At 56.7% G+C, this 22,486-nt stretch overlaps 1 protein-coding gene across 1 annotated transcript in view; it reads left to right on the forward strand.

Moving 5' to 3' along the window:
- Window positions 1–416: 416 nt before the first annotated feature.
- The window catches only part of ECE1 (endothelin converting enzyme 1), a gene marked incomplete at its 5' end in the record, with an annotated part of 97,818 nt that continues 75,748 nt past the window's right edge, over window positions 417–22,486 (forward strand). Inside the window, one exon of the mRNA XM_084874924.1 lies at window positions 417–568. Within this exon, the coding sequence (XP_084731050.1) occupies window positions 566–568 (3 nt within the window). The remainder of the gene's footprint in view (window positions 569–22,486) is intronic.

Genomic DNA, 22,486 nt, shown 5'->3' on the forward strand with positions numbered 1-22,486 from the left:
ACACATAAACACTCAGGCACACGGGATCCATCCCTCCCCTGCTTTTGCGATCTCTCTCTCTCTCTCTGTCCACACACACACACACACACACACACACGCAGCTGCAGCGCCCTGGTCACGCTCCGGTGCTGGCGCCAGGCAGGAGACAAAGGTCGCCGAGGCTCCGGGTGCAGCGCACCGGGCACCCCGGGCTGCTCCGGGCCCGCCTTTCCCCAAAGCCTGTGTCCCAGAGGCCCCGACCGGCTCCCGGAAGCCGGAGACCCCGCCCGCGCCGGGGTCCGCTCCCCGCTCCGGCTGCAGCCCGGCGCGCCCAGGGTTAAGGAGTCGGGGGCGGGGCGGGGGCGGGGCAAAGGCCGCCTACGTACGTGATTGGCTTCGCGGCCGGGCCCTGCGCCCCGCTATTGGCTCCTCGCCGGGCCCGCCCCCCGCCCCCGGGACTCGGCGCCAGAGCCCCGCTCGCCTGGCCGAGGGAGCCGAGAGTCGCCGGGCAGCCCGCCGCGCGGTCGGAGGAGCAGAGCGCGGCCGGGAGCGGAGCCGGAGCCGGAGCCGCGGGGCGCAGCGCGCTATGGTGAGTGCGCGGCGCCGGGCCTCGACGGTGCGGGCCGTGACGCCGGGCTCCCGGGGGCTGGGCGCTGGGAAGGCGGGGAGCCCGGGGCGCGCGGGCGGCGCCGCGCTCGGCTCCGTCGGGGCGGCCGCGTCGAACTTGGATCTGGGCGGCTGGACCCGGCCGAGTGCGGAGGGCTGGACCCGGCCGAGTCGGTTCGGTTGCGGTTCTGGGCTGGGGTGTCCGGAGGGAAGCCCCTGGACCCGGCTGGGCTCGGAGACCCGGGTATCCAGGCTGGGTCGGAGCGGGGTTCGGGGATCCCCAGGCTGGGTCCAGTCGGATCGGAGTGTCCCGGGACGCTGTGGGGCCCCGGACCCAGGCTCGGCTGGGGGCATCGTGGGCGGCCGGGCTGGCGCGTTCGGAGGGCTGGGTGGGAATCCTGGGGGTGCGGTCCTGCTGTGCCCAAGGCGTGGAGGGGGAGGTGGAGGCTGGGCGGACAGGCGGGGTGCCGCCGGGGCCCCGGGGACATCTGGGGACCCTGTGCCCGCAGTCCCGTCTCCCCAGCACCTCCAGTCCCCGGTCCGCTGTGGAGGAGGTGAGCAGTGGCATCAGGAGAAGAGCGCAGGGGGGGGGGGGGGGGCTGTCAGGGCGGGGGTCTTTCTGAAGCCACAGGGTAGACACCCGTTGGGTCCGGGCTTGGCTTGTTGGGGTTGCTTTAGGGCGGGAGCTTGTCTCTGGAAGGAAAGCCAAACCCTTTAAATCACCTCTCTAGGGCCTGACGTCTGACTCTCCATCATGGGGGCCAAGGCCAGCGACTTCTCTTTGGTTTCCTTCCCCCTGGACAGGCCCTGCTCATTCCCTCCTAGTCCTGCCCTGTGCCCTGTGGTGCAGGGCCGGAGGAGGGCATGTGCCGGCACTAGGGATGCAGCCACCGCATCTCTGTGACAATGCTGCCTAGCCTGGGAGGGCCCAGGTGGGGGCGGGATGGGACCCCCTGTAGACACGAAGAATCCCCCAGTGACTCCTCAGGGCCAACTCCTGCCCAGAGCTGGGGTCCCCTCAAACACCCCTTTCCTCTCTCCTCGCCTCACTAATACCTACCTCCCCCTCCACCACGACTTGCCTCAGAGTCCGTAGTAATGAAGTTACCCTTGGCTCCGCACCCAGAGGTGCTTGTGGGTCATTTTGGATTCAGGCGACCTCCTTGGTCTAGAATAGGGGTGTCGAATTCAATCAGAGAAGGGGCCAAAATCTAAAATCCAGTCTAAATCGCGGGCTGAATGGTTTACTGAACAGTCATAAACTGACAATGTCATAAACTGACAGCGGAGTGCAGTGATGACAGCGCGGTGCGGGCCACATTGCAAGGCCTGGCGGGCTGGATTTGGCCCGCGGGCCTTGTGTTTGACACATGTGGTCTAGAACCTCTCCCTGGATACGCCGCTTGGACAGTTTGGGTGGCAGAGAGCTCACTCACTCCCCGTGGGCCGGCTCTTGACTTAAGGTCTCAGAATTTGGGGCAGTAAAAGGGAGGTGAGACTTTAAGGTCATATTAGTACCCACTCTGCCTCGGAGTCCAACCTAACCTATTTGCTCAGAGCAAGAAAACGTCTTTCTCCTTAAAGCCCCAAAGAGGGGTCACCTGGCCTTGGTGACATTTTCCAGAGCCTTACAACCTGAGGGCCGCCCCCCCCCCCCCCCATTGGCCAGAAGACCCCAGACTTAGCCATCAAACAAATTCAGGCTCAAATTCCAGCTCCTCCACTTCCCCACAGAGACTTCAAGTGGCATCCTCACCTCTGAGGATCAGTCTCCTTATCTGTGAAATGGGATAAGTCTTATCTCACGGGGTGGTGTGGGGATTCGGTGAGATAACCCAGTGAGAGTGCGGTGCCCTAACACAGCCTAGTTTCCCTTCCGGGGAGACGTTCTGCCTGACTTATGCTAATCTGGGAGAAAGATTAAAGTTTATCCGTGTTGTAGAGCGAAGAAGCGCACAGTGATATTTACCTGCGTATATTCACTTGTCCGTCATTCAGCCAAGGCTTACGGAACGCTTGCAACATACGCTATGCCAAGCCCTGGGCGAGGGAGGAAAAACCGGTCATAAACACCACGCTGGGGAAGCCTCTGCCAGGCCATAAATATCTGCGTGGACCGTCAGGCTAAGTGGCATCTCTTTGGGAGAGGAGCGATATCGTGCCAGGCCAGGGATGCCTCCTGGCTGGGCAGATGCGAGAAAGCTTCCCTGAGCAGGTGGCATCTGAGTTGGAGAATCTCGAAGTTAGGAAGACCTGTGTGAGCAGAGGAAGGCCAGAGTGGGGCTTGCCTGGCACCTGGGCATGAGAGAGCCCGGGAAGAGGAGAGGGAGTGGGCCAGGGGCGTTGCTGGGGCCAGAGAGCCGAAGGCTTAGGCTGGCTGAGGAGCCGGCGCTGCCCTCTGGGTTGTTGACCCGTGTGTGGGTGGGGTGGAGGCTGACGTCAGGCCTTCCCCCCTTCCTGTGGTTTCCCTTAAACACGAGTCCCTGTGCTCATTCCTGAGGCGGGGGTGATCGCGGGCTGCCAGAGTGTTTATTCCTTGGACCTCCTGTTCCGCGGGTTTTAAACAAATCCAGCACTCCCTCCCCTGCGGCGGGGCCAAGTTTCCCCTGGCCCCCGGGTTCCCAACAGGACTCGCTGGTGTTCTGTTTCCTGTTGTCGCGCAGCTGAATCTCCCTGATGGTCCCCAGCTCCCCACCCAGGTCTCTAACCCCTTGGCGGGTAGTCAGCGCTGTTCTTAGAGGCCCCAAGTGGAACCTCCCCCTCCCCCTCACTCTCCCCTCCCCCCACCCTGCAGTGCAGGCTGGGGTGAGGGTTCCGAACAAACTCTGTATCTTCTGTCTCCAGTGGTCCTCATGCCAGCCAGCAGCAGGCACAGAGAGATGGAGGAGCCTGCCCAGGGTCACACAGCAGGCTAGTGCCCGAAAGGCCACAGGCCTCCTGGATGTTCGGAGGGTTACCAAGTAGACGGGTCTCAGGGAGAGAAGCACAACCCGTGCTCCCCAGCCTGCTGTTGTGGCACCTTGAGAATGTGCCTTCGCAGTCCCAGCTAGGGACTGAGCCTAGAGCCAGGCCGAGGGTGGGCATCCCCGTGGCTGTGAGTGGCCCGGCTGGGGACAGGGTCCAGCACTTCGATTTGAATACTGGATGTGCCACCTACTTCCTCTCCTGCCAGGTGGGGCAGCTTAGCTCTCTTCTCGGGATATCAGGAGGATACCATCAATTGATAGCTTGCCATGTGGATGCGGACCGTTGAGAACTTGAGGGAAAGCGTTATTATTGGAAGATGGGGGTCCCCGTGGCAGTCTGGGGGTCCCCTCACAGCACCGACCGGAGTACCTTTCCCTGGGCAGGCGGGTCTGGGCTGTTAATGGGGTTAGTCACGTGTTCCTCGCCTTGCTACGATTTTTTTTTTTTTTTTTTTTTTTTTTTTGGCAAACGGGCATGTTGTCAGCTCTTGTTAAAGATAAAGACATTGTTTTCCAGAAAGGATCGGAGAGACCGGGCCCTGTCAGAGGAGGGTAAGAAGGCTGCAGGGTGGGTTTGGCAGAGAGGCTCAGGCGTTCGCCAAGATAACCAGCATGGCTGAAGTCCACACGTTGCTGTCTGTCTTGGGGGAGGAACCATCAGCAGCTGTTTTTGGCTTTTTGTATTTCCTCTCGATTTTTTTTTTTTTCTTTTCAGTTAACCAGGTAAGCACTCCTGCTGTCGTCAGAGGGCTTCATTCGTTCATTCATTCATTCACTCACCAAACAAGGCACACCCTAAGGCTTCGGGGCTGGTCAGTGTGAACAGAGACCCAGAGGTCTCCCTGCCACAGCCTGGCGACAGGCAGATAGGGAGCAGGAAATTGCGAGCGCAATTACTGTTGCCAAGGAGACGGGCAGGGTGCTGTGGAGCAGATAGGCGAATCAGGCCCGGGGCTCAGAAGAGGCTTCCTGAGGACATGACATGAAAGCCGTGGCCTAAAGAATGGATGGGACCCGGCAGGGCATTCCAGGGAGGAGCCGTTAGCTGTGTGCAAGATGAGCCAAAACATTCGAGAATTAACTCATCTGCAGGCTCTGAGGACAGCGCTTGGGAGGTGGCCGGGGCAGGTGTATGGGGTGTGTGTGTGTGTGTGTGTGTGTGTGAAAGATTTGGGGCTCCATCCAGGGGCAGTGGAGAGCCACTCAGGAGTTCAGAGTGAAGGCAGGGACATGGCAGGTTTGCTTTTTATTAAATAAGATTTTTAAAAAATATATATTTTATTGATTTTCCACAGAGAGGAAGAGAGAGGGATAGAGAGTTAGAAACATCGATGAGAGAGAATCATATATCAGCTGCCTCTTGCACGCCCCCGACTGGGGATGTGCCCGCAACCAAGGTACATGCCCTTGACCGGAATCGAACCCGGGACCCTTCAGTCCGCAGGTCGATGCTCTATCCACTGAGCCAAACTGGTTTTGGCGCAGATTTGCATGTTGAGATGGTCACCCAGGCTGCCGTGTGGAGAATTGGGGGAGGGGAGGGGCGTGCTGGAGGCTGGGAAACGAGTTAGGAGGCTGCTGGAGGGGCCTGGAGAGGCATGGGGGTCTGTCCTCCCCACTCACTGCCCTCTTCACCCCCATCGTGCTGCACAAAGTGGGCAGTAAGGAGAGAAGGAGGCTGTGTCCCCAGAGACCCCACAAGTCCCTCTCCCTGTGGACACTGACCTTCTGCCCCGCACCCTTTCATAAAATAACCGGCAGGGCTCCTGGCCTCATGGAGCTTCAATCTACTAGGGGAGAAAAGGCCACGTTCCTGAATGCCTCCGAGCAAGGCAGAAAACAATAGACCTGAGGATGCAGACCCAGAGTCACCCTGGCCGTGTGGGTGTGTATCAGGGAAGGCTTCCTGGAAGAGATGGCATTCGAGGGGTCGGCAAACTCATTGGTCAGCAGAGCCAAATATCAACAGCACAACGATTGAAATTTCTTTGGAGAGCCAAATCTTTTAAACTTAAACTTCTTCTAACGCCAGTTCTTCAAAATAGACTCATGCAGGCTGTGGTATTTTGTGGAAGAGCCACACTCGAGGGGCCAAAGAGCCCTGTTTTGGCTCACTGAGGGCTCCTGGGGGGTTCTGAGGGGGAGACATAAACGAAGGAGCACGTTTCTGGAGAACATTCAGGAAATTATCTGTGGGAGGATCTAACTTGAGGGCCCAGAGACAGGGCTGTGGGCCTGGCGGCTAGGTCTTCTTAAACCCTTAGGGCGCTTGCGTTAGAAGGGGATTCAGGCCTGGCCTGGGCAGCTCAGTTGGTTGGAGCATCATCCCGATGTGCCAAGGTTGCAGGTTCCATCCTCAGTCAGGGCACCTACAAGAAGCAACCAATGAATGCATCGATAAGTGGAACAACAAACGGATGTTTCCCCCCCCCCCCCCCGCCCTCTGCCCTCCCTTCCTCTCTCTCCCTCTCTAAAGTCAATAAATAGAAATCTAAAAGGGAGATGGACTCACAACCACCTAGTTCAAATCCCCCATTACGAAGATGGGAAGACCAGGGGTGAAATGAGCATCCAGCATTTGGCACTTACATGTAACCCCTTCGGTCTTCACACCAACCGAGAGGGAGCAGGCTTACCTCCAGGATAGAGCTGTAAAAGCGGGGTCTCTGAGATCGCTGAGGGCAGTGGTCGGCAAATTCATTCGTCAACACAGCCAAATATCAACAGGACAACGATTGAAATTTCTTTTGAAAGCCAACTTTTTTAAACTTGAACTTCCTCTAACGCCATTTCTTCAAAATAGACTCGCCCAGGCTGTGGTATTTTGTGGAAGAGCCACACTCAAGGGGCCAAAGAGCTGCATGTGGCTCGGGAGCCGCAGTTTGCCGACCACAGACTTAGGGGATGAGGAGGGACTGCAGCCAGGCAGTGGCCCCCTGCCTCCTTCAGGTGCTGGCTTCAGTCCCAAGCTGGCACTCAACCTCCCAGGACTCTGCCTTCCCGGGAAAGGCCCCTGGCGCCAGGGACGGACCCATTAGGGGCAGTAGCCCAAGGCCGCGGTTGCTGATTGGGGCTGTAGGGTGGCCAGGCTGAAATACTTCTTTGCCTTTCACCTTCACATAGCACTTGACAGTCAAGCCCTTTTCTCCCTATTCACCACCAACTGGTCTTGGGACTTAACCCCCAGCTCCCCAGCCCCCTTGGCTGGAGCTGCCTCCGTGGGCATGAGGAGCCGCCCCTGGTCCAGAACCCTCCCTCCGCCCTCCTCCCTCCTCCCCATGGCTCCTCGCCTCCTTGGAGAGGAAGGCTGGAGGGCAGGCGCAGGGTGACGGCCAGGAGAGGAGTAGGGTTACAGTGTAAACACCCAAATGTCAATATTTACCTCTGCCTGGAACCAGAGCCTCCCCCGGGGCGGCCTGCTGGTCCGTCCAGGTGCCCGTGGCCTACTCTGCTGCTATGATCTGGTCCCTGAGAGCAAGGCCAAGGGCGGAGGTGGAGTCTCCAGCCGGCCCCCTGCCATTAACGTTTCATTTGGCCTGAGCGAGCCATCCTCCTTCCCCGGGCCTCCGCTTTCTCCAGGCGACACGCCTGGAACAGGCTGACTCCGGGGGCCTTTTCAGCAGTGGCAGGGAGGATGAAAGCAGACTTCTCTGGCTCGGAGCTCCGCCTGGCAGTTGGCCAGACCCGGGTTTGAATCCCAGCGCTGCCACTTCCTCACTGTGGGCAAGTCGCTGGCCTCCCTCCGAGCTTTGGTTCCTGCGTCCGTAAAACGGGAACCTAATAAATCTGTTGCGGAGGGTCATTGGTGGGGATTAATGAGATAACTCCGGACCGTTCTTGGCCGCAGGATGAGAACGGAATAAACGGTGGTGGTGGTGGTGGTTATTCCAAATAAACATCTTATGATTCCCTGGGAATCGGGACTCGGGGTTGCGTCATTGGGGAGCTGGAGCCAAGGGTGGGGACTGGAGCCTCAAGTTCTGGTGCTCAGGGGTCACAGGCCTGGCTGGGGGAGCCTGGGGTTTGAGAAAGCCCCTTGGTCAGCACAGGCCCTCACCCTCTTCCCCCCTCTCCCCCCGCCACCCCCCCCCCCCCCACACACACACAGCTGCCCAGCCTCGGGGCTTCCTTCTCACTGGGCGGAGGCCCAGGGCAGAAGAGACCTCGGACATGGCAGTGGCAGTGAAGGGCTGAGGGAGGGTGGGGAGCCGGAAAGGAGGGCACGGAGGCATTTCCTCAGGAGCTTTCACAGAAGCACCCGTCTGGGGCGGCGCTGTTTCCTCCAGGAGGCAGAGGAGGGGCCTGGGGCAGGGACTGGCAGTCTTGGGGGGTGGAAGGGGCGAGGGGGGGGAGGGTCAGGGAGGTGGGGCTGCCCCTATAGCAGAAGTGGGCCTTCGAGACCAGTGGGCCCGGGTTCAAGCCCAGCTCCTCACACTTTGACATGTGTATTCCCATCTCTCCACGCTTCGTTCTTCTCCTCGTTCCCCTGGAGCTGTCGGGGCCTGTGTGCGCTGCGGCTGGGAGGGTCCCTCCAGGTGCTGCTTCCGAAGAACCAGCTCCATCCCGCACACACAGGGACTCGGTGGGGCTCAGCCTCTCTTCCTAGCGTGACAGCGAGAACCACATGCCAGCCCGGTGCTCCTCTGTGCCTCTGGGGAGCGAGACTGCGTCTAAAAAAACGGTGGTGCAGTTTGCTTAGGTAAGAGCACCCATCTCGTACCGCTCGGTTTTTACAAATGTGCACGCCTGTGTGGCCGCCACCTCGATCAGAAAAGAGAACATTCTCGCCTCCTCAGAGTTTCCATGTGCCACGACCGTTAAGCCTTCTTCCAGGTGGCCACTGGCCTGCTCTCTTCACCCTGGTTTTGCCTGAACTTGATCTGCATGAATTCATATACTCTTGGTCTGGTTTTCCTTTAAAAAAAAAAAATATATATATATATATTGGGTCGGCAACTAAGTAATTGCGGATTTTTAAAGAAAATCAAAGACAATTTTTTCATGGAACTAAATAACTTTATTCTGTAATGTATTGCCCATTTTGATCAATGACCTTTTGCCATCTTTCAGGCAGCATCATAATCCCACGTTCAAAAAACTTCTGGTTTTCATTAGCAAAAAACTGAATCAGGTACGATTTGACATCATCATCATTATTGAAATTTTTACCATTCAAGGAGTTTTGTAAAGATCGAAACAAAAAGTAATCAGATGGTGCAAGGTCAGGACTATATGGTGGATGTGGCAAAACATCCCAACCAAGCTCCATTAATTTTTGCCGAGTGACCAAAGATGTGTGTGGCCTTGCATTGTCATGATGGAATACAACACCTTTTCGATTTGTCAATTCGGGCCGCTTTTCTTCAACTGCATTGTTTAATTTCGTTAGTTGTTCAATGTAGACATCAGAATTGATCGTTCGGTTGGGTGGTAAGAGTTCAAAGTAGACAATTCCTTTGTAATCCCACCAAACTGATAACAAAACCTTCTTTTGATGAATATCAGCTTTTGATGTTGTTTGAGTTGGTTCACCTGGCCTGCTCCACGATCTTTTCCGCTTGATATTGTTGTAAACAACCCATTTTTCATCGCCAGTTATCAGTCGTTTTAAAAATGGATCATTTTCATTACGTTTCTTTAGCAAATCGCAGCTGCTAATGCGTTGCGTTAACTGTGATTCTTTCAGTTCGTGAGGAACCCATGTATCGAGTTTTTGAACATAGCCAAGTTGTTTTAAGTGATTTTCAATGCATGTATGTGATACATGAAGCTTCTCTGCAATCTCACGTGTTGTACTGTGACAGTCCGAATTGATTATTGCTTTGATTAGGGCGTCATCAACTTCAACTGGACGACCAGAGCGTTTTTCATCTTTGAGTGAAAAATCACCAGAACGAAATTTGGCAAACCAATTTTGACACTGCCGTTCTTTTAAGGCTTCGTCACCATAAACAGCACATAACTTTTTATGAGCTTGCGATGCGTTTTCCCTTTGCGGAAATAAAAAAGCAAAATATGACGAAAATGTTCCTTTTGATTTTCCATTTTTCAACGAACGCCAAACGAAAACTACAAAACAGATCAAAAAACTTTTTTTACTGATTAACAGCTGAATAGCCAACTATCAAATAACAAAATGTGTTTTACATTTGTACTACGTCTGCAAACCTAAAAATTCAACTGAAGCCATATATGTGTGAAACCCGCAATTACTTAGCTGCCGACCCAATATATATATATATATATATATATATATATATATATATATATAATTGATTTTTTACAGAGAGGAAGGCAGAGGGATAGAGAGTCAGAAACATAGATGAGAGAGAAACATCCATCAGCTGCCTTCTGCACACCCCCCCACTGGGGATGTGCCCGCAACCAAGGTACATGCCCTTGACCAGAATCGAACTTGGGACCCTTGAATCCCCAGAGGCTTTATCAATTGAGCCAAACCAGTTAGGGCTGGTTTTCCTTGAAAAAAAAATATATATATTTTTAATTGATTTCAGAGAGAAAGGGAGAGGTAGAGATAGAAACATCAATGATGAGAGAGAATCATTGATCAGCTGCCTCCTGCACACTCCCTACTGGGGATGGAGCCCGCAACCCAGGCATGTGCCCTGACCTGGAATCGAACCATGACCTCCTGGTTCATAGGTTGACGCTCAACCACTGAGCCACACCAGCCGGGGTTGGCCTGGTTTTCTTTAGCTTCAGTCAACACTGAATATTTCTTAGTTCCTCCATGCTGCTGCCAGGACCAGCGTCTGCTCCTTTCTTAGGCTGCCGGCCCCCCGCGGGCTAGGGCGTGTGTCAGTGTCCACGGGTGACGTCTGGGCGGATTCCCGTGGGGACTGCTGTGTCACTGCATGTCTGTTTGTGGAGCCGCTGCGTCAGAGGGTCGTGTGTGTTTAACTTGCATAGACACTGCCTCTTGGTGGGAGGGGGTCCATGTACAGAGCATATTGTTCACCCCTTTGCCCACCCCCTACCCAAGGCTACAGGAAGCTCTTGATGAGTGTTTTTAAAGGAAGGAAAGAACTTGAGTGTTTTCTTTGTCTTAAGGCTTCAGGTCCTCTCCTGTGAGCCCTGCCCCTGCCCTCAGAGCCTGGCAGCTCTGGGCGGGCCCTCTGCCTGGACCCTGGGCTTTGGGTCTCTCCTGGCATTTGTCAAGTCAAGGGTGGGTGGAGGTTCTGGCCCTGGAGCTCCCTGGGGCCATGTTGGGTGTGTGGTGGTTGGCAAGTCCTTCCCCTCCCTGGTCCTCGGACTCCCCTTCAGTGGAACCTCGGGCAGGTTGATGGTCTCCCCTCCTCTGGGAGCCATTTGCTCTGTGCTTCCCCACTTCCAGGTGGCACTGCCCCAGTGGGAGCCCCAGCTGCCCCATACCCCCAGGGAGGACCACGTGAGTAAGTGGTAGGCTCTTCTCTTTTGGACCCCCCCCCCCCCCAAGAGCCTCAGTGTGAGTAAGTTCTCCCTGGTGGGAGCCCCCAGGATGGCTCCGGCTGTGGGGACCCATCCATGGAGAAGGCTTTGCAGAGCTGGCCCTGACGCCAGGGAGACCTGGGTGTGAATTCCGCCGGTTCCCGGCTCTGTGACCGTGGGCACGTCACTCCACCTCTCTGGGCTCCCGCACCCTCGCCTGCAGGGCTGTAAGGATGAAACCAGGACCGGCCGCACTGCGGGCACGGAAGTGGATGGGACTGCAAATCCTTGCTCCTGAGGAGACACATGCTGGCGGGGGGGGGGGGGGGGGGGGGGAGGCCACAGACTACAGGCAAACCCACCCCCTGCAAGATTGCTTCAGAGAAGGAAGGAAATGAAAGAGCCCAGCCAGCATGGCTCAGTGGTTGAGCATCAACATGTGAACCAAGAGGTCACTGGTTCGATTCCTGGTCAGGGCACATGCCCAGGTTGCAGGCTTGTTCCCCAGTTGGGGGCGTGTTCCCCAACCAATCAATGATTCTCTCTCATCATTGATGTTTCTGTCTCTCCCTCTCTCTTCCTCTCAGAAATCAATAAACATATATTTAAATAATAATAATAATAATAATAAAATAGTGATGCAGTGGAGAGTGGCTGTGAGCTGGGGAGGGGACTACCCCACATGGGTGGACAGGGAAAGCAGTGACCTCTGAGCTGGGACCCGAAGGCTGAGGAGACGGCAGTCAGGCAGAGATGTGGGAGAGGAGAGTTCTGAGCAGAGGACCAGCCCATGCTAAGGGCCTGAGGCAGGACGAGGGGTTTGGCATGTTGTGGGTGGCAAGAACCGATGTGACTGGGCAGAGGGAGCAAGGGAGGAAGGTGTGGGAAGAGGTGGGCAGGGAGGGGCCGGGTCATTCAGGGCCCTGCCAGGCATGGTGATGTTGGCACTTCACCCTAGGAGTGAGGGAAGGCACTGCAGGGGGATTAGACTTGTTTTTTTGGTTTTTTTTTGGTTTTTTAAAAAATATATATTTATTGATTTTGTAGAGAGGAAGGGAGAGAGACAGAGAGTTAGAAACATCGATGAGAGAGAGTCATCGATCAGCCGCCTCCTGCACACCCCCCACCGGGGATGTGCCCGCAACCAAGGTACATGCCCTTGACCGGAATCGAACCCGGGACCCTTCAGTCCCCAAGCCAATGCTCTATCCACTGAGCCAAACCGGTTTCGGCTAGACTTGGTTTGTTTTTAAAAGGCCCTGGTGGCTGCACCAGTCTGCATTCCCACCAGCAGTGCCCAAGGGTTCCTTTTTCTCCGCATCCTCACCAGCACTTGTCAGTTAGTTGATTTGTTGATGATAGCCATTCTCCCAGGTGTGAGATGATACCTCATTGTTGTTTTGATTTGCATCTCTTGGATGATTGGTGTCTTTGGTTTTCTGAATGTCCTCTTTCGAAAAGTGTCTATTACGATCCTTTGCCCATTTTTTGATTGGTTTATCTTCCTTTTGTTAAGTCGGTCACATCTGTCTTAACACTTCCGCTTGAACTCAGACTCCCGGGGTGAGCTCAGGGCTCCCGGGGTGACCACATCCCCACCACCAGGCCCTGCCGCCCAGAGGCGGGCGGGCACAGAGCCAACGCCTGCCGCCCCTGCTTCCTCCCAGCTCAGAGGCGAGGGTGGAGGAAGTGGCGGCCACGGGGATGCCCAGCTCCTCTGCCCGCTGGGCTGCTGCTCCCCACTTGGCTCCAGGGAATCCTGTGGCTCTGTGGTTTCGGGGTGTCCCAGGCTGAGTGGAGGTGGGGGCAGCCATGAGAAGGCGACACTTCATTTTCCCATGCCCCTGCCCTGAGTGTCAGGTGGTGGTTACTGACACATCCTGCTAGGCTTCCGGGGCGGTGGGCGGGGAGAAGGGGAGTTCGGAGAAGTTCACAGAGCCAGAGGTCTGGGGGAGGTGAGAGTTAGACATCATCACACCATGGAGACCAGCCTCCTGCAGGGGCACAATGGCGCGGGAGGAGAAAGAGAAGTGCCTCTGGCTACAAGGTGGTTCGCAGCACGACTGAGACCCTGGTCTCTGGGGCTCCTCAGCCAATGCTCCTTCTGGCGAGAATGTGGGTTTGCGCTGAAACCGGTTTGGCTCAGCGGATAGAGCATCAGCCTGCGGACTGAAAGGTCCCGGGTTCGATTCCGGTCAAGGGCATGTACCTGGGTTGTGGACACATCCCCAGTAGGGGGTGTGCAAGAGGCAGCTGATGGATGTTTCTCTCTCCTCGATGTTTCTAACCCTCTGTCCTTCTTCTTTCCTCTCTGTAAAAAATCAATAAAATATATTTTAAAAAAAGAAAAAGAAAATGTGGGTTTGGGAGTCGGGCGGACCTGGTCCTAGTCCAGCTCTGCACTGCGTCCCCGAGGGGCGACCTTGGGGCAGCGCCCCCTCTGAGCCTCGGGCCTCTGCCGTGCGGATGGGTGAGGCAGCCCTTTCTCGCCGTGTGGTGGGGAAGAGGGGCTGGGGGATGGGTGTGCAGCTCTAAAGCTTAGGCAGGGGTCCTCAAACTTTTTAAAGTGGGAGCCAGATCACGGTCCCTCAGAAAGCTGGAGGGCCGGACTATATGAACTACTAATTCCTACTGTAACACCTCGGCTGCGCTCACTGCCCAAAAAACCTGGCGGGCCGGATCAGACTCCTCTGCGGGCCGCATGTGGCCCGCGGGCCGCAGTTTGAAGACCCCTGGAGGGTGGCGCACAGAATAGGCTCCCAGTCAATGGAGCTCTTACCCCCGTTATTCCCGTTGTGGTCCGTCCTCCTGAGCCTTCAGGGAGCTGTAAGGAACACCTGTGCACTGGCCTTCCCGAAGCGGTTCTCCAGCTCTGGTGAGTGCAGTGAGGCCGGGAGGTGAGGACATTCTCTCAGCCCTTCACTGCTGTTTGCGTGTGTGTGTGTGTGTGTGTGTGTGTGTGTGTGCGTGCGAGCGCGCCTTTTCAAATAAAAAGCTTTTGGTTTTATTTTCTTCTGCACCAGATTCCCCGTGTAAGACCGCAAAGGAAGAAAAGGCGAACACTGGTAGCTGGCAGGGCGGAGGGCTCTGGAAGAGGTGCCAGCAAGGGAGGTGACGGGACCTGACTTGCCTTCTAATGACCTCGCTCTGGCTACTGCGCGGGGAGGGCGAGAATGGAGGAGGCAGGTGGTGGCGAGGGAGAGATTGAGGGGAAGCACTGCCAGGGCCTGGCGCTGGACTGGGAGGAGGCAGGGCGGCCAGCCCGTTGCTTGGCCAGGTAAGAACAGAGCGCAGGAAGGTGTGTGAGCCGATGTGGGTCAGACCACACATCTGGTCAGTGGCAGGGACTCCCGTCTCAGGGCTTCCAGGTCACTGCTTTTGTGGAGTCCCTCTTCTAGGCCCTACTTCATGCCTCCCAGGCGCGCCCCCCCCCCCCAACACACACACACACACACACACACACACACACACACACACACGCAGGCTGGGGGCTTCAGGGGAAGGAGGCTTTATAGGATTCTGTCTGAAGCATCCTGCCAGCAGGGAAGGGCTGTGCTCTGCCCTCAGATTCCTTCTCTGTGACCTCTGGGCCCTGAGGGCTGCCCCAGACTTTGAGGGAGTCCACAGAAGTGGGGCTGGAGCCACTGTGCACAAACAGCCCCGCGCTGGCAGGGGTGGGGGTGGGGCTGCCCAAGGACTGAGGAGAGAAAGGAGGCTGGGCCCAGCCCGGGCCTGGCCAATGGGGTCTCCCCAGGAGGAGGGCGGCTCCCCCTTCTCCAAACCTCGTGACCTGGGAACTGCCGTCTCGATGCCCTTTAGTTCCCCCGTGAACCCTGCCTGGCAGATAAGACTGAAATGTCCGGTGAAATGGGCTGGTAGCTCCCAGGCCTCTCCCGGCCTCCCCTCCTGGTCGCAGCCACTCCCTCCTGGGATCCAGGATGGACATCACTCCCGGTCGTGAATGTCTCCTCTGTATTTGGATCCACATTTATTTTCCTCTTTGGGGTTCAGGGCCCCCTTTTTCTCCTCGGGTTGCAGAGCCTGGGTTTCCCTCAGGACCCTTCTCCCCGGCAATTGCCCCTGAACCCTGGACCCTGGCCTGACTTCTGTCTGGGACTGGCTCCCCTGGAGACCAGCCCTCCCTCCCCTGTCCCCCCAAACCACAGTCTCCTGAGGTTCCGTACCCTGCCCCCCACCCCAGCCCTGAGCCCTTCTCCCCCTGACACACACGAGGCTCCCCAGAAATGTGATCTCTTCCTCCCGCCCCCTCCCTCGGCCCCCACTCCGTGGCCCCCCTCTGCTTCCCACGCAGGTGCTTTTGCTCAGGGAGCTGTGTGCTGTGATGATGGAGACCGGGAAGCGGCTAACGCTGGCTGAGGGCACGGAAAGGGAGAAAGATGAGGGCTGAGAGGGGCAGGGAGACCCTCCGTGCTACCAGCTCAGCCCGCCCCCCACTCCGGGCCTCCTACTCCGCTGAGTCAGGGTGGGTACCTTTGAGACAAATCGGAGTAGGGGACTCAGTCATGGAGACCATTGCACTGGTAGGGAGTGGACATCAGGTTGGGAACAAGGCAGGCCGGCAAGAGAGCCACTACCGGCCGCACAGAGCAGCAGGTGGAGATACTGAGGGGTGATCGATGGGGGTCTCTGGAGCTTCTGGCTGATGACAGCACAGCACCAGGACCCTGTGTTCGCGGGTGGCGCTCTGTACACCCGCCCTCCGTCCTCTCCCTTGTCTTCTCCATGGAGCAGGCGGTAGGACCGCCATGCAGGGACTGCCATGCAGGGAGCAACCTGTGCATTGACTCATTTCATAGTCAACTCTAGAGATGGGTCCAGTTGTGTCCCCATTTAGCAGATGAGAAAGCTGAGGCTTGCCGAGGCAAGGTACTGGGCCAAGGCCACACAGCTCCGAGCCAGGATTCGGGCTGACGCGAGCCAGTTTCTGCAGGGTCCTGGGCAGGGTCTGACCTCTGGGTGGAGGGGTGGGTGCGCCTGGGACTCAGAAAGGCTGTTTTTCGGCAGCAAAGAGAGAGGAGGCCAGCAGAGGAGAAGAGAAGAAGGTTGCTCTGGAACCCCATCCGGCGGGAGCAAGAGCACGTGGTACCCTTGTGGGAGGGGCCGGGCAGGGTGCCAGCTAGACGAGGAGCTGGCACTGTTCTGTCCTCCGGACCCTTACGTCCTTTAAGTGTGACTGTTACTTCTCTCTCCTGGAGGGGCCGTCCTCCAGGGCAGGCCCTGGTTTTCTTGGCATCAGCAGCTGCCCAGCAGGTACATGGAGGGCGGGCGCACCTCAGGGCTAACACGGAGGGAGGACAGGCTTTCCTGGGTAGTCCTGGCATCGGTATGGTGTTCATGTTGTCACTATGGACCCTCTGTAAGCATTAATGCCAGCTAACGGAGGAATAAAATTTAATACAGAAAACTGCACATTGCAGCCCATTCTGATCCCTAGCTATTATGCAGTGTTTATTTATTTTTTATTATTTTTTAAAAATATATATATTTTATTGATTTTGTACAGAGAGGAAGGGAGAGAGATAGAGAGTTAGAAACATCAATGAGAGAGAGTCATCGATCAGCTGCCTCTTGCACACCCCCTACTGGGGATATGCCCACAACCAAGGTACATGCCCTTGTCCGGAATCGAACCCGGGACCCTTCAGTCCCCAAGCCGACGCTCTATCCATTGAGTCAAACCGGTTTGGGCTGCAGTGTTTCTTTAAATAACAAGACCCCCCCCCCCCAAAAAAAAAAAAAAAGAAAGAAAGAACAAGACCCAGAACAAAACACATGTGAGTGTTTCTGCTGGCGACCTGCTCCCTCGTTGAAGAGATTTCTTCATAGACCTCGCACCCTCGTGACTGGTGAGTTTCCCGCTGTCCCAGGAGGCAGTGGGTCAGGAAAGTCCGGAGGGTTTTCCTTCTCCAGCAGGCTCCCTGTGAGCGGCGCGGGGTGACCCCAGGGACCCGCCAGGGCTGGGGAAGGAGAGGCGGGCACACTCCCTGCCATTTTCCCTGCCTTCCTGGGCCCAGAGCCGGCCCAGCCGGGGCGGGCGGTGAATGGGGCTCCTGAGCCTGACTCAGCCGGCCTGGCCCTCTCGAGGGAAAATGAGTCATCTCCTCAGCCCTGCGTGTTCCTCTCCCATGGGAAGAAGGGCGAAAGGAGTCGGGGGGAGGGCCCCTCCTGGCCCCTCCAAACTTGTTTCTGAGCTGGGAAAAGCACCCTGGCCCGGAGGGAGGGATTCCGGGGTGACCGCTGGGTGGGGCAGCCAGGCCCAGTCAGGTCACGGACCGCAGCTGTGACCACCGTTCGGCCACCCTGGCCAGAGCTGTGCTGGTCTGATCAGGGAGCCGGTCCAGCCCCTTGGCCAACTGCCCCTTCCTCTGCCCGCCCAGGGCCCTCAGTCGGGCGAGAGGGTCCATTCTACCCCTCGTTATCTCTTAAACGCGATCAACTTAAGAAGGCGTAGGGGTGGCAAAGTGCCCCTTATATCCTGGCAGATGTGCCCTCCCCTCTTCAGCTGTTATTCTGAGGGTTCAGTCCTTTCTTCTTCCCGCTCTCTCAAGGTCAGTGTATGCACTCTTGAGGTGCCATGCTTAATTTTTATATTTGGGCATTTCATACGAGTGCATGAGATTGCCCTGGGGGTGTAGTGGGAGTTGTAAAATTAAAAGTGCTGCTTCGGAGTAGAATGCAGAATTGGCATCACTTTTTAGGACAAAAATAAACGAGGCCTCAGTGAAGGCTTTTGGCCGTGTCCTCAGATGTCCCTGCGTACCGATCTCTCTCCGGGAACCCTTGGGAAAGTGCGAGGAGCCCTGGAAATGATCCCAGCCTCAGCGCCAGGGCCCGCCCTCCCTCCTGAGCCCCCGTCAGAGGTTTCCGTGCCCGCACGGTCCCTCAGGGTGCAGATCCCAGTGCATCGCATCCTGGGCCCGGCCCACTCGCCTGCTTGACGCCCCTCCCTGTTTCTTTTTCTCAGGAGAGCCAACCCTGGGACCAGGAATCCTAACACTGTTTTTAAAACGATCATTTTATTTTGGAATCATTTTAGGTTTACAGAAACATTGCCAAAATGATAGAGAGTTTTTATATATCCCTCACGCAGTTCCTCCGAACACTGATGTCTTACACGACCAGGTACATTCGTCAAAATGAAGAAGCCAGCGTTAGTACATTGCAGTTAAACCTCACACTCTGTTCTGATGTCTCTGGTTTCTGCACAGTGTACGTTTTCTGTCCTTAAAACCCTTTCGTGGCTGCCCGTTCCCCTGGGAGCACGTCAGACTCCTCCACAGCAATGCTAGTCTTGACCGTCTCTCCAGCCTCATCTCTGGCCTTTCCCGGTCCCGTCCGCTCTGCTTCAGCCAAACTACAGTCCCCTCCCCCAGCGCAGCTCACTTTTCTTCCGCCTCCACCCCTCTTTGTATGTTGTGCCCTCTTTGTTTCCTGCCGGTAGGATGTGTTCCATGAGTGTAGAGACCTTATCTGGCTTGACATCCAGTGTCCCTGCAGTACCTTGGACAGTGCCTGGCGCATAGTAGGTGGTTGATAAATACCTATTAATCCATACGAGGCAAGTATGGGGGCAAGAAAAGTCTTTATCAGATAATCTCAGCCCTGGCTGGTGTGGCTCAGTTGGTTGGGCATTGTCTTGTGCATCACAAGGTTGCCAGTTCAATTCCCTGTCAGGGTACATACCGGGGTTATGAGCTTGATCTCCGGTGGGGGGTTTGCAGGAGACAGCTGATTGATGTTTCATGCTCAAATCCATGTTTCTCTTTTCTTCTCCCTCTTCCTTCCTCACTCTCTTAAAAAAAAAATCAATTAAAAATAATTTAAAAATTGATGTTTCTCTTTCACATCTATGTTTCTCTGGGACCAAAATGGCACCACCTCCTTGTCTCCTATGCCAACAGGTAGCACTGCCACATTTGTCATAAGATCTGGGGCCTCAGGGTGGGACATATGGGAGGAGGGGCCCTGTCACAGCCCCAGCTTGTGCCCTTGGCCTGCTCTTTGCACTAACCAGGTGAGGAAGTCTGGCTGGTCTCCTGCCCTCAGAGCATCCTCTGGTGTTTCCATGGCAACTATGCAGCCAGAATCCCTTGGCTTCTGCTGGGTGAAGGGCCACCAAATTCCCCACAGGGTGCCTACAGTCATAGGAAGCACCTGCTAGGAGGCCAGAGGAGGGGCCGTACTGACCTGTCCCAATCCTGAGAGAGGGAGCAGCATTCTGGGCTCAGGTGAGGTGCTGAGTCTCCCGGTTTCATCCGCACACTCCATCTCACTGGGAAGCTACCCCGTGACTCTGAGCCTCAGTGTCCTCATCTGTAAAATGGGGATGTAAGCCTGCGTGAGCCACGTGGGGGAGTGGTCAGGGAGCCCGGGGAAGCCATCCTGGGAGCCAGAGAGGGGAGCGGGAAAGCAGGACTAGACCAATGAGAAGGGGCCAGAGACACAGCTCTGTTTCACTGGGACTTGGGACTCGGACGGGTCTGCCCCTCCAAGCAGCATGGTCTTAAGGAAGCACCCTCCCTCTCAGCCTCGGTTTCCCCTTTTCTAAAATAAAATGATCCATTGTGTCGGTTCCCTGTGAAGGCACTGACCAGCCACAATCACAGGGCATTTCCATGGTCAGCCCTGCCTGCCCAGGCCTGGGTCTCCAGCACACCCTTCCCTGGCATGGCTGCTGGGCACCCCCGGACGTGCCCCTCCCCACGGGAAGTCCCTCCTGTGTCACTTAGTCACAGACCCCGGAAGGCCGAGCCCGCTCTGTAAATGCCCCTGCCTGTTATCTGGCCTTCCTGGCGGCCCTTAAATTGATTTCTGGGCTGTGTTAGGTTGTTTTTTGTCGGGTCTTATCTCCTCTGTGGAGACAGGGGCAGCCTGGTGAGTGCCAGGATTGTGGCTTCAAGTCAGCGACTGGGTTTGAGTCACCAGCTCTGCCTCTCACTGGCTGCGGGACCCTGGTTTCTCCTCTGTAAAATGGGGGTGATAACTGCTCCAGCACAGGGTGCCCATGAGGGTTACACAAGAACATGTCCCCTGGTGCCTGGCATGGTGTAGGGCAATGGTCGGCAAACCTCGGCTCGCGAGCCACACGCGGCTCTTTAGCCCCTTGAATGTTCTAACGCTTAGCTGACGGGGAAACTGAGCCCTGGGAAATGCACAGAGCCAGCTCCGTCAAAAGCCCGTGGGGTGCTGAAACCGGTTTGGCTCAGTGGATAGAGCATCGGTCTGCGGACTGAAGGGTCCCGGGTTCGATTCCGGTCAAGGGCGTGTACCTTGGTTGCGGGCACATCCCCGGTGGGGAGGGTGCAAGAGGCAGCTGATCAATGACTCTCTCTCATCCATGTTTCTAACTCTCTGTCCCTCTCTTCCTCTCTGTGGAAGAATCAATAAAAATATATTAAAAAAAAAGAAAGAAAGAAAGAAAGAAAGAAAGAAAGAAAAGAAAAGAAAAAGCCCATGGGGTTTGATCTGCCGAGAGGATGAGTGTGTGAACGCGTAACTTAGACCGCGTCCCTTCGCCTCTGCCTCTGCCGATGCCATGCTTTCCACGCAAACTCTGTTCGGACCCTGATTCATCTTCTCTGCCGCCTGTAGCTGGAGTTCTCGTTGTAGGTTACTGCCTGGCCTGCTCTTTAGCTCTGGCTGGGCTGCGAGGCCAGGCTGACCTCCCTCCTGCAGGGTCGGAGGCTGGCTCCCGTTCCATGGGCTTGTAGAGCGTGCCTCACAGATGGGTGAGACCTCAGATACGGCCCCACTCCTTTTCCAGTGGAGAAGCTCAAGCCCAGGGAGGAGAACTGTCTGCCCCGAAGACTCACTGCGGGTGGCCGCGGCAGAGCCGGGGCCCGGTCTCCAGGGACACCCTGGTCCCGCTGACCTTTGTGAACGGGGGTGGGACAGGCCTCGGAAAGGACAGGAATGTTTCCCAGAAGCGTCATGACCTGAAATCAAATGTCCCAGCCAGCCCTGCGCCCTGCTGCTGCCCGCCCTCTCCGAGCTGTGCCCCAGAGGTGCCCTTGGGCCGCCGGGAACACGGGCAGATTCCTGTGCTCCTGCCAGCAGGGTGTTTTCGTAGGGTTGGGGTGGCCGAGAGCCTGGGCAGGGCCCCCTGCCCCCACTTCCTGCTGCTGGTCGCCCCAGGTCTGCCCTGCTCTGTCCCCACACTTGCCCCTCCGCCTGGTCATCTCCGAGCGCAGCAGACCTGCCGTGTGGGTTGTGCAAAAGCCGGGGTGGGGGGTGGGGGGTTGGGGGCTCGTTTAAATAGAACAGCCGTCCGTGCCTGGGTACCTGGACCGTGCCATCTGGCGCCCCTGCCCTGCTGAGGTGTCTGCAGGGTTCTTCACCGCCACTTTGAGAGGGACATGGCAGTGACCTCTGTGACCCCCACTTCATAGAGAAGAACATGGAGGTCACACCCTGAGCCCGGGTTTGAACCGGAAGACAGACGCCTGGGATTCACGCTCAGCCACCTGCTGACGCCTGGGACTGCTGAAGCCTCTAGCATAGGGGTGTCGAACTCAATCAGAGAAGGGGCCAAAATCTAAAATCCAGCCTAAATCGCGGGCCGAATGGTTTACTGAACAGTCATAAACTGACAATGTCATAAACTGACAGCGGAGTGCAGTGATGACAGCGCGGTGCGGGCCACATTGCAAGGCCTGGCGGGCTGGATTTGGCCCGCGGGCCTTGTGTTTGACACATGTGCAGTGGGATGCGAGGGGGCTAAGCCTCCACCTTCAGAGTGAGGAGCCAGGGTCCAGGAGAGGCCAGGAGCACTGGGCAGGGAGGGAGCTCAGCCTTCCCCGCCCAGCCCAGGCAGGGAGGGTTCCGAGGAGGCCCGGAACAGGAGTCAGAGGGGGTGAGAACGGTGGAGGGAGGCCAGCCAGCCCTGGCCGTGACTTCATGGATTCTGGTCGAGGGACCAAGATTGCCCAACTGCCAGAGCCCAGATGTGTCGCCGGTTTCACTGAAGGCCAGCCTGGCCTTGGAACCAGTAAGGCCCCCTGAGGCCTGTGGACTGGCCTTCCTTCACCTGTTCTTTTTGGGAGATTCCCCAACAGCAGCGAGAACAAGAGCGGCTGCTGTGCACCGCCCCCCCCCCCCAATTCTCTGCTCCCCAGGCCCCCTCCCCTGTGCTCCAGGCCCTACTGTGTGCCAGCTCCTTTCAGACATCACCATGTTTGCTCCTCAGAAGAGGCCTGGGAGCTGGTGGTGGGTGCTAACGGTCCCCACTTCACAGGGGAGAACACAGCTCGCCCGGGTCTGATTTGGAATCCAAGCCCACGCCTCTTTCGGTGCGTGGCAGCGTCTGTCAGACATACAAAAGGCATAGAGTTCGGTAAAAACAAACACCAGCCATCCAACTTAAAAAATGGAACATTCCAGATGCGATTGGATTTCCCACAGGTGTCCCTTCCTGCCCCCATTCCCCACCTCCCCCTCTTCCAGAAAGTAAAAACAAAACCTGCTTTCTTGAATGACCGCCTTGCTAC

The sequence above is a fragment of the Pipistrellus hanaki genome, assembly GCF_964339955.1.
Source record: "Pipistrellus hanaki genome assembly, chromosome: 2".
Classification (NCBI taxonomy): Eukaryota; Metazoa; Chordata; class Mammalia; order Chiroptera; family Vespertilionidae; genus Pipistrellus; species Pipistrellus hanaki.